Source organism: Phyllostomus discolor, chromosome 9, assembly GCF_004126475.2.
Source record: "Phyllostomus discolor isolate MPI-MPIP mPhyDis1 chromosome 9, mPhyDis1.pri.v3, whole genome shotgun sequence".
Lineage (NCBI taxonomy): Eukaryota > Metazoa > Chordata > Mammalia > Chiroptera > Phyllostomidae > Phyllostomus > Phyllostomus discolor.
The window spans coordinates 18,678,884-18,691,486 of NC_040911.2; the positions used below are offsets into that span (position 1 = coordinate 18,678,884).

The 12,603-nt window shown below is 37.0% G+C and overlaps 1 protein-coding gene across 1 annotated transcript in view; it reads left to right on the forward strand.

Annotated features, from left to right (window-relative positions):
- SMAD2 (SMAD family member 2) overlaps positions 1–12,603 on the forward strand; it is a 78,749-nt gene that overhangs the window by 25,051 nt on the left and 41,095 nt on the right. The window contains 1 exon segment of the mRNA XM_036010241.1: positions 2,581–2,869. Within this exon segment, the coding sequence (XP_035866134.1) occupies positions 2,634–2,869 (236 nt within the window). The 5' untranslated portion in view covers positions 2,581–2,633.

The following is a 12,603-nucleotide window of genomic DNA, read 5'->3' on the forward strand; positions in this document are numbered from 1 at the left end:
CTTTCCAGCTCAGCCCCTCAACCTTTGACATTTTGGCAAGTATTTGGTGAAGAAGACCTGTGGGAATGAGTAGTGGTGTAATACAGGTTTGCTCTGTTAAATCTTTGGAATTCTGGTGTCTGGTCAGCCTGCCTTCTTGTTGCTGTTAAAATGGTTAAAGTTAGGCTGGTTTCTCCTTACAGTCATCTGTGGTGGGATTATTCCTCCTTGGTCACTCTCGGCCTCTCTTCTATCAAGGCTCAACACTTTCTGAAAGTTAGTCCCACTTAGCTTAATTTACATCCTTAACTCTGATGGGTTCAGAAAAACCATGATTTTGTAGCTTATCTGGCTTGTTGTGATTATTAGGGTGAAAGTGATGGTTTGTTGTGACTTTCTACAGCCTGATTAGAAGTGTAACTCCTCTCATGGGATACTTTTTAATGTATGGTCTGGTAAATACCTGATAAAATTTATTTAACTCTAGTTTACTATTTGCAGTATTTCTCAGAGCTAGGTTTCTGAATATTTTTCCTCTCAAAAAAATTTTTTTTAATCCTCACTCGAGGATATGTATGGATTTGAAAGAGAGAGGAAGGGGGAGAGAGAAACATCAATCGGTTACCTCCTGTCTGCACCCTGACTGGAGATTGAACCCTCAACCTAGGTATGTGCCCTGATTGACTGGGAGTTGAACCTACAGCTTTTCGGTGTATGGGACAGTGTTCCACCCAACCACATCCCCTGGCCAGGGCTTCATTCCAAATCTTAACTCTCCAGTTCTGTCCTCAAGTGGTAAATGATCTTGTCTCTTATTTTGAAATTGAAGTCATCAACATTAAAATTTAATTGAGGGGCTTGTGGAGAGTGTGGGAAGAATTTGTGGTAGGTGCATAGAAACCAAGCAAATTAAAAAACTAAGATAATTAACTGGGGAAAAGAAAGAGTTGCACAAAAAGGGAAGCGTGATTAGTAGTTGAATGCCAATCTCTCTCATCAGGTACGAGAATTGCAATTGGGAGTTATCTGTCTTTAAGGTTGGAGGAAAGTGAGTGGTTGTGGTTTAAATTCTCATTTTCCACAGAAAAATTAATAGATAATACCTAAACTTGATATTTCAAAGGTTACCATTATAAGCCTATCATAGCAGGTCCCCTCTTATCCATGGGAAATATATTCCAAGACCTCCCAGCGGATGCCTTTTAAAACCACAGGTGGTACTGAACTCTGTATATGCTGAGTTTTTTTCTATAATACGTATCTGTGATAAAGTTTAATTTACAAATTAGACAGTAAAAATTAATAACTAGAGTAAAATAGAACATTTATAACAATATATTATAAGTTATGTGAATGTGGTCTGTCTTTCTGTCTCTCTGGTAAGCACTCTAATAACTGAGACAGCAGTTGAGTGACTTCCGGGTGGGGAGAGTACACGTGGTGGGTGCACTGGAGAAAGGGATGGGTCACATACAGGGCAGGATGGAGTGGGACAGCACTAGATTCCATCTGGCTACTGAGAATGGCACGCAACTTAAAACCTATGAATTGTTTATTTCTGGAATCTTGTGTCTGATCATTACGGGCCACAGTGAACTGGGGATAACTGAAACCCTGGGAAGTGGTGTTGAAGATAGGGCTGGGTGGGGGGAGACTGCTGTACTGAGTTATAAATAGCAAATTAAGTATAAGTTTAAAGATTTTAAAGAATCATATCTTGATGCGACAAGAACATATTTGATGATACTCATGCACATTATTCCTTAGGTAAAAATTAAAATATATTTTTAAAAAGATATAATTAAATTAAAGGTTTCATTAAAAATCTTTGCAAGGGATGTAAAAGTGAACCAAACCTTTTCTCTAAAGACTCTATTTACCTTTATTTCTGTATTCTTGTTATTTACTTTATACTTGATTCCTTTTTTCTTCTTATAACTTTAGATTTTGTTTTATGATACCGAGTCAGTTATGAAAATTTAAAATTTTGGGGGAGAGGGTTTTTTAAGTGTTTTGGTAATTATTATTTTTTTTTTTTAGATTTTATTTATTTATTTTTAGAGAAGGCAGGGAGAAAGAGAGAGAGAAACATCAATGTGCAGTTGCTGGGGACCATGGCCTGCAACCCAGGCATGTGCCCTGACTGGGAATCGAACCTGTGATGCTTTGGTTTGCAGCCCGCGCTCAATCCACTGGGCTACGCCAGCCAGGGCTGTGTTTTGGTAATTAGATTGAAGTTCTACAAAGTGGGAAAAGCTTTTCTTTTGGTGAAAATATTTTTCACCAAAATAACTGGTAAAAGTTAAAGTAGTATTGATAGTGATAAACTGATCCAATTTTGATAAAAGATTTTACTTGCAAAATTACTCTATTTACCCATTTACAACATTGTCTTTTTTGTAAAAGGCTTTTATTTCCACAATTTGTTTAAATTAGTAAAGATATTTCATAGGTGAAGAAGAGAACTTTTGAAAGCCTGTTTTGAAAGTAATAATTTGAATTTCTATCTCATTTTGCATTTGCTTTCGATGCCATGTTGAAATTGTTTCTTGATTTTAAAGTTAGCTAGCCCCTAAATTCCATTTTCCGTATCTTTTCTAGGTTAGATAAAGGAGGATATTTTCTTAGTGTGGATTGCTGCCTTTGGCAAGAACATGTCGTCCATCTTGCCATTCACTCCACCAGTTGTGAAGAGACTGCTGGGATGGAAGAAATCAGCTGGTGGATCTGGAGGAGCAGGTGGAGGAGAGCAGAATGGACAGGAAGAAAAGTGGTGTGAGAAGGCAGTTAAAAGTTTGGTGAAGAAGCTAAAGAAAACAGGACGATTAGATGAGCTTGAGAAAGCCATCACCACTCAAAATTGTAATACTAAATGTGTCACCATACCAAGGTAAGTGTTGTTAGATCAGAAGCTTGATGGTCATCCCGTTGAAAACTGCTTAAAGGAATCCGAAGGAAAGTTACTGAAGTTTTGTCACTTTCAAGTCACCTGTAAATATTACTAAAATAGTATAGCTATTTTTAGCCTGTTGTATTAATTTTGTTTTACTCTTTAGACTTATTTATTTTACAAGTCATTTACTTGGACAGTGAGGTTTAATCAAGCAAAATAAAATACTTTGATGGTATTTTTATCTTCAGTCTTCATTTGCCTTTGTTGCCTGAATGCTTCCTTGTATATTATCTAATTTATGTGATTGAATGACATTTGAATACAGATTCAGTGTTTTTCTAGTGCAGTAGTGATAGATACTTTTCTCCCCCCTTGGTTAAAACTTCAGGCAGTAAGGAGTTAGAAGAGGCTGCTAACGTTGTGGTGAATTTTATATATTTTTTTCTTTGAGTTGGAGCATTACTTCTAAGAAAGTGCAGTATGTGAGGCATCTTCTTGGATGCTACAGGTAATCAGACCTGACTTGAAGACCTGCCTCTTGTATAGGAAGGACCTCTTACTTAAGAGGTTGAGTTTTATTAGTGTAAATTTATATTTAATCTATAATTAAATCTGTAATCATTTAGATGAGTAGCACTCTCAGAAATACTGTTTGGTTTTAAGTAATGTGGCAAGTAGTTTTTAAGAGTTTCATTATTTTTTTGTACATTTCAGAGTTTCTTGGGCACCTGTATAAAAAGGGTTGTTTGCAATGTCATACATGAGTGCTAGCACACACACGTAGCGCATGAAAGGATTCCACATGACATAGTTCCAGTGAACTTGGGGAAATTCACTGTGGATGCTTGTTGAGGGTAGATCCAGTAACACCCAGCCTACCTACTTGCAAATACTAATAGTTGAATGTTTCCTGCCTTGTTTGGTAGATTAATTATTCATTTATTTTACCTTGTTTTATGTATATCTTAAGTAAGAGTGACTTTTCTTGGTTTATTCTTTTGTTTTACAAATGATTGTGAGTGCCTGATCGGTGCAAGGTACTGTATCTAGGCATGTGGGGATACAGTGATGAACAGAACACCAAGTTCCTGCCCTCACGAAAGATAGATGTATACACTAAACAAGTGGACAAATTAATATAATTTGAGATGGTAGTGATTGCAAAGAAGACAGTGACTGAGGCATAAAATAGCTACTATGGATTGGATTGTGATGTTTAAGTTAAGCTTGGAGAGTAGTACCAAGCTAGGTCAGGTTAGAGTCTTCTAGGCAGAGGCAAGAGCCAGTATAAAGACTCTGAGTTGGGAGATAGCTTATTGTAATGGAGCCCAGTAGAGTTGGAGTAATACAAAACGAATACAGAATTTGGGAGTCAGATCGTACAGGGTATTATAGGGCACTGTGGGAATGTAAATTTTAGTCTAAGTGTAATAGAAAGCAAGTAAGGATTTTAATGGACTTCTACATTTAAATCCACTTTTAAAGGTTGTTTTAATATTTACTTTTACAGAGACATCTCTGGCTGCTGGAGGCGGAGTGGTAGAGATTGTGGGGTGTGTATGTGTTAGAGAGTGAATGGTGGGTCTGGCGGCAGGGCAGTTGGAAAAGCAGGAGGCTGTTATGGTAGTCTAAAGGAGAGGCTACAGGCTGGACTGGCGTGGTGGCTATGCAGATGTTGAGTGGATGGATTTGGCATGTGTTTTGGAAGTACAACGGTAGGTCTTGCTAATGAATTGGCTAAGAATAAGTGAAGCTTTATTTGTTAGTTTTTCATTGTGTAGTGCCCAGCACTTCAATTCAGTAGCATTTGTCAACAAGAGCCTGCGTGTGTGATAGGCTCTTCCTCATTGGAGTTAAAATACAGTTTCTGCACTTGAGTTCTTACTTTCTATTAAGGGGGATAAACTTTAAAAGATAAAAAAGATAATTTTGTAAGGTACAGTAGGTGTTAGAAAAGATGTTTGCTTAGGGAGTTTATGTCTGAAGGAGAGGAACTTTTCCTGCCTTGTGGCTTGTGGCAGATTGGTGCCTGGACTGAATCTTGGTGGGTGTAAGGGAGGAATTTAGTCGGGAGAAGCCCAGTTCATCTGGAGTAGCACTGTGGTATTGACGTTGTGGCATTGAGGGGGGTGGGGACTGGTGAAGGGTTCTCAGTTCACTTGTGTCCTGGGAATGTAAAGTGGGGGGTGGGGACGGGGCTCAGCAGGAATGCCACTTTGCAGGTATGAGGAACCACAGCCTGCTGGCTGGGGAGTTTACAGTGCCCCTGGATATGATTGGGTGAGGGTAGATTCATTGAAGAATCTTAAAGAAGACTCATAGATCAGATGGATTTGGAGTAGAGCATCTGGCTGCAGTGAGGAAAATGGTTGTGAGACCATCAAGAGCAGAACCAGTGTACATTCTCTCCCTTAACAAAGGGTGTGATTCAGGAAGACGTGGAGCTGTGTTTCCTCCCAGCTTCATCTAAGGCTCAGATGGCTATTGCAGTGAAATTACTGACAGCAGAGCCTGAGAGTAGGGCTGCGCAGTTCTGTCCTTTAAGAAGGCACAGGAGGTAGCACCCTGATCATTAAAATTCACAGATACTGGCATTTAAACTGTGGAGGTCAGCTTAGCCAGATTTCTTTTCCTTACTTGCCATTCCCCTTGTTGTAGCCTGTTAAGAGACTTTTTCATGTTCTCAGAATATTTCATCATTAAAAAGTAATTTTTTACCCTTTTACCCGATGAAAGTGAAGTGGTGGTTGCCTGTTACCTTATTTTTTTACTATCAAAAGTTCCTTGAAGCTTAGAAACCTGCTTGTCTAACTTTCTTTTAATATTGTAAGAAATGTAGATTTGTTAATAAATATTGTTTGAGTCTATCAAAAAACTTAACCTTCTTACACTATAGCTTGGTGTGGTATATTTTATATTAGTAGTAAAGTAGTTATATTATGTCAGATGATTAGTCATTTCTTAACAACTGAATGTCTAAAGATTCAGTCAGCTCTTAATTATGTAGACTGTAAAAGGTGGGGAATGAAATGGAAAAGGTCCATTGTGGATAAATCCAAACCATGGTTTAAACAAAATTATTTACAATATAATGGTAAATGGATTTAATGTAAGTTTACTTAAAATTGCAAGTAAAGTTTTAATAAAATAACTTAAGATTTTACAAACCTGAAAAATACAGACAAGTTCAATTTGATGAAGAATATGACACATAAATTTCTTAAAAGTATGGCAAATGTTTTCTGTTAAAGGATCTGTTTCATTGACTCTTAACAGCATTTCTTCCCCTCAACCCTCACCTCCTAGTGTTAGAGTGGACTGAACTTACGGCAGAAGCATAGTTCTGCCTTACGTCCCGCCCTGACACAATTACTCTGCTTTTGTGGTTTTGTCTCCAAAGGGGTGGAAACTGTAATCACACGTACATGTCACTGCTTCCTTCCCACTGTTGTATGTGGTGACACCAAGCGATTCACGGGTAGATCTTAATCTCAAGCTGCAATGGGCTGAATAGTTAAAAGTTTCATGAATGTTTTGTGTTTCACACATTTTCAAGACTGAAGAATGGATGACTCCTCCTCAGTCGTTAAGTTGTAGTGGCAGCTGATCTTTAAGTAAGGAGCCAGGCAGGAGAAAAATGGCTTCCAATGCATATTATGTACGATGTGCAGAAATTGAGACTGCAGTGGGGATGGAGATTCTGTAACATTAAAAGCAAGGGCCCGTGGGGTCTAAAACGGCAATTTTATATTCGTTCTGTGTAAATGTGTAGGAATGTGGAGTTTATTTCATAAAAATAAATTACCAGGGCTTTTCTAAAGTGCTGCTTTGACCATGTAATCCTGAGGAAGACAATCAGGAATATGGTCAAGATTTCTGATTCATTTCAGTATTGTTTTGTAACAGCAAAGAATTAGGAAAAACCCAACCCTAACCTATATAGTTTCCTTAACTCTAATAATAAAGGAAACTTACCCAACACATTTTATATCAGAATTGAGCATGAATAGTAAAAGAAAATTTTATACTAGTCGTACTTATAAAAATAGATTCAAAAATATAAATAAAATATCAGAAACTAGAATTACTCAGAACAAAACCACAAAATCATGACTCCAAGGTTTACTGCAAGAATGCAAGTGTGATTGATTCAACTACAGGAATCCTGTTCATGTATTTCATATTTAAGGACTCTCGTCATCTTGATGGATATAGAAAGAGCTTTCTCTAAAATTCAGTATGCATGTTAACAAATTAGAAACAAATTTTTTTGACTTGATAAAGCATATCTCTAAAAGTGTTAACACAGTCATGAAAGGTAGAGAGAAATACACCAAATTGTTAATAGTGGTTATTTATAGATGACCTAAAAAATTTTCCCTAATATTTATATATAAAAATATGATTTACTTTTATCAGTAGCACAATCAAATGTTTAAATAGTACTTTTGGACAACTTAGACTAGTCTTGTCTTTACTTTTTAACCTTTTGAAGTTAATTTTTCTGTTGAACAATTATGTTTTTATTTTCTTGAAAACATTCTTTTAAAAATATACATGCAGTCATATCTTGCTATGTGTTGGCTTCAGAACTCATCAAAACCTGTGCTCATTGCATTTTGATGAGAAAAAAGTGTTTCAGCACTCGGTGCTTGCTTGGGACTCATAGCACTTTCTAAAACTTGCATGAGTCACGATGCCACCATTTGCAAGAGAAAATGCTTCATCCTTAGGTACTTGTTGGTTTCAGTGTTCCTTGGTTTCAGCACTCCTCACGCGCTCTGCAAGGAACTAACGATGAGTACCGAGGTACCACTACATCTGTATCTGTATCTGTATCCGTTTTAGCCTTTTAAAAAAGCATATTCTTTAAAAACATATTCAGAAATCCACCACAGGTTAAAAGCATCTCTCTTCCACCCTGTTGTCATGGGACTGGCTACCTAATTTTTCTTTTCAGAAGTAATTGTATAACTGGTGTCTTACATATTGTTTGTTTCTTCTTAATACTGTCACTGACATTAGGATTTTGTTTTCTGTCTTCTAAATTTTTAAACATCAGAGTAATTAAAGTAAACTTCCTGTAGATTGTCAGCTTTTATTTCTAACTTCACATTCCTACCCTCTTACACCTCTGGATAACCCAAGAAGAGGTAACGAGAAGTCTTTTCAAACTCAAACTGTAGTATCCTTCAATTCTTCTTAAACTAGTGCTTTTTCATTATTTCAAAAGAGTAAAAATAATTCTCTTGTTTATACATAGATGACGGGTCTGTGTGTAGCTCTGTGTATATCATAATATGTTTGGAGCACTATGGTGGAAGGAACTCTTGAAATTTCAGATTGATAGTCTGTTTTTGTGTCAGCTGCTTCAGTACTGACAAGTGTGAATCCTGGGCATGTGACGACTTTATTATGTATTTCCTCATCTGTGAAAGGGGGTGGTATTATCTGAGTACTTTTGCAGTATATTTTTGGGTTTTTGTGAAATAATGTGAGATTTATAAACTATAACGCATTATAGCCATGAATATGATTTACTTGAAATTTTACAGATATCCTATCTTCATTTTTTTTCAGTTTTTCTAAAAGAGCTCACATTAAATTGTAGGTAATTAAATTGTATTGTCTACTTTTGCTTAGAAAAAGTTTCTGCCAGGCATCATTGTGTTAATACAGAGTTTATAATTTAGTTTAGTCAAATGTATAATATTTATTTATAAAATTGGTCAGGACAATGAAATTTTTTATAAATTCAAATTAGAACCTTAAGATACTAGATAGTAGCTACCTTTTGTCAGTCTGCATCTGGTTTGTCGTTTTCTCTATGTTCTGTGTTTAAGTTGTAAAAAGTACTTCTGGTGAGGTCTAGGGTCCTGTGAAACACAATTTGAAAGACACTTTGCTAGAAACTTGAACCTTTATCTGGAGGCTACATTTATAGTTAGATTTTTTGAGGGTGCCCCTACATTTATAGTTAGATTTTTTTGAGGGTGCCCCTACATTTATAGTTAGATTTTTTTGAGGGTGCCCCTGCTCCGGGACCCTGATTTTCAGAGCCCTTTTATGTGTATGATATATTCTGAGACAGATAGGACATGTTTATTATTTACCTTATCACTGAAAATACCCACCTGCTCTAGGACCTTTGTCCCTTTATAAAGTTGCTGGCTTATGCCCAGATTAATTAATCTCTCTAAATTTAACATTTAACACCTAACACAATAAGCAACATCCCCACTTTCCTTGTCTCATTACTGTAATGTACTGACTTTAAATAATTCATTTATCAACCTAGCTAAAATAATGGGCATTTAAAAAAATTACAGCCATCTTTTATTTTTCCAGCATCCTTGGTCCATGTCCAGGCTTATCAGGAAACGTTCTAGCTTGCTTAGACCATTCTTAACATTACTAACCACATTCTGGGAAGATCATAATTACTAGGGACAACATTTAACCATACTTTTCACTTCTCCTCCTTCCTGTCTTATAAGAGTGTTTCCCGGGCTCTGTGGTCCCCACTGATGATACAAGTAAGTGTACCACCATCATGTAAAGGACCTGAGATAGGCAGCACCACACATAGGGCTGTGGGGATGGAAAATAATAGTAAAACACCAGGCTAGCAATGTTGCCTTGAATCTTATCTCCTATTTGGCCTAAAATGCATGGATACCACATGTTTCTTATGCTCTGTTCTTTTCATTTTTTCCTCTTTCAGCTTGTGTATTTTCTATTGACTTAAGCTTGAGTTTAGTGGTCCTATTTTGTGCCGTTAAACATATCTGTTAATTTCTTAATTTCACATTTATATATATCACTTTTAGTATATTCTTTTGATATTATAGATTTCAAATCTCTATTGATAAGTTTTTCATTTTTTTCTATTTTTCCAGAGTTTTAAAAATATATTTAAAATAGTTATTTTAAAGTCTTTGTCTGCTTCTGTTATTGTCTACTCATGTTTTTGGTTATCATTTATGTATGTCATATATTACATATAGGAGAATTATAGATGTTGCAAGTCGTGCTTTCTCCAAAGTGTGTTTGACCTTTCCTACATCCGGTGGATAGAGAGGCTGATCACCTTGATATAATCAGGGATTGAGCTGCATTGGGGTTCAGGCCCCATTTTAATTTGATGTAGTCTACTACTGTCTCATCTCTTTTCTGCAAATAAGGCTTTCCTGGGATTTCTATTGAAAGCCTGGCAGACCTCCATCACCTACTCCCTCAAATAGTGAGGGAATCCCTTCTGCCTTTTCCATAGTCGAAGTTTGGCTTTTGAGATTGCTCTTGCTTTGCAGCATTAAAATCTGGCAGACATCTCGGAGAGGGGAGACTCTTGTGACTGTCAAAAGTTTTATTCTGTCATTTTATTCAGTAGAATTTCTCTTTACAGACCAAGCTTAAACATAGAAGCTGCAAATGACCTCCGGGAAGGAAATGGCAGGCAGTTGTCAGTTCATCTAGCAGAGTTCTTTTCCTCTTGCAAGCCTTAGTTATTCTGTATCGCAATACCTTACAGCTCTCTGTTGTCTTCATTATCTTGTCCCCTTTTTGTTATTTTTTTCCTCCTGCAGCAGGAACATCAGCCTGCAGGGACCTGCTTATTTCTCACCTGGAAGTAGAATTGTAGGAGAATGTTAAAATGAGAACTCTTTTAGTATTTATTCAGAGACCCCAAATCTGGGAAAAATACACTGCAGGTAACCTGCTTTCAGAATTGAGGTGCTATCCCATCCATTCAGGACTTGCAGAAAGGATTTCCTGAGATAAGTATTAGTATACTTAACTCATCACTGACATCTAGGCCCTATGAATGGAATACAATATTTGTGTAGGGGGTCCCATATGAGAACTGAGTAGTATACTGGGTTGGCCAAAAAGATATTTTGTTGTTGTTTTTTTTTTCCCAATAAGATGGCTCTAGTAGTGCTTAGTTGTCTTTAACTTCATTTGAAACAATTTTGTTAGGTTGTATTGTGACAATTGTCATATCAGTGTGCATTTAAAAAAAACTTATCAAAACTGGTGAATATTTATGTAGCCATTTAAATATTGAAAATGGAAGGAAATAAACGACATTTTTGGCATATTATGCTTTATTGTTTTGAGAAAGGTAAAAACGCAACTGAAATGCAAAATAAGATTTGTGTAGTGTATGTAGAAGGTGCTATGACTGATCGAATGTGTCAGAAGTGGTTTGCAAGGTTTCATGTCGGAGATTTCTCACTGGATGATGCTCCAGTCTGTGAACCAGTTGAAGTTGAGAGTGATCAAATCAAGTCATTTATTGAGAGCAGTTATAACGTTCTACCATGTGGGAGATAGCTGATATACTCAAAATATTCAAAGTCAATAAAGTTACTGGTTAAAATGAAAAACGTGTCTTTTATTTTATGGGAAAAAAAACCAGGAACTTTTTGGCCAACCCAATATATGCTGTGGCATTTCTCCTCTGCTCATGCCAGTTGAGGGACTTTGGGGGACTTCTCAGTTTGACGTGTGTGTAAAAGTTTGGGGAGTAAGTACTGGTCCTGACTTTTACCACGTGGAGCTGCTCCTGAGTCAGTAGAATAAAGAAAGGGCACAATGGGAATGGCCTGCACCTTCAGAGTTCCTGAGGGCCAGATAGACTTGAAGGTAGTTGAAGTTGCTCTCCTTGGAGAGTCAAAGTGACCCAAACCAACCAGCCAGTGAGGTTCTGGCAACAGGAACTAACTGCAGGTAAGAGGCATCATTGGAGTTTCTGACCTACACAGGACCCCCCTCCCCCCGCCCACCACATTACGTCGTTTCAGATTTCAGTCAGGTCAACCCTGCAAGGCTGCTTCCCTTTTCTTGGAACACTTCTCTCCCTGCTCGTCCAGCCCTGAGAGTTCTGGAGGAGGTAGAGTTAGCAAAATTGAATGAGAGACTAAAATTTGATTTACATCAGGGCACATTTTTAATTTCTCAAAAATGATTTGTTAATACATGTATCTGGGAATGACTTAGAACAGACTTGGGATTTTTTATTTTATTTTTTTGAGATTTTATACAGAAAGGAGGAAAGAAGTTCGACAGGAGTGTAGTAGATGTGATGCGAGATCCAGAGCAGCCATGTGAGCGGGGGAAGCTCGCCACAGCCGGCTCGTTGAGTAAGCCATGTCCCTCTCTTGAAAATCGGGAAATTCAGAGGTAGTGATGCTGGGGATGGGTGGAATGTATGTAGAGAATGGAGGGATGTTCATACATCTGCATGAAATATGTGCCATTTTAACAATATAAAACGTTTTCTCTAAAGACAAAGTATTTGACTATGATACTTGTTAAATTTTCCAATGATGCTTTATTTCCAGAGAGACTATTTTATTATAACTGGAGGTTTCTATTACCATCTTATTTTTTCCTTGTCAGATTAGTCTTTATTCTCAGAACTCAGCATTATTTTAATTTTGCTTTTGGGATGTAGTTGGGAGTGCTGTGAAATGGTAGTTTTGAGGCACTTATGAAACTATGATCATAAATAATGCTTAAATTAAAAATGAAATACATGATTTTGTTATTAACTTCTTCATCCCAAACTACTTTCTTTTATGAACTTTGCTTATCTTTATGGCTTTATATATATGTAAGAGGATGTAATTTCCCTCTAGCTTGGTTTACTCCAAGTTTGTTGAGGGTAGGGGGAAAGAAGGTAAAGGAAGGCATGTTTATGTTACAGTTGATGTGAAAGTTGGCAG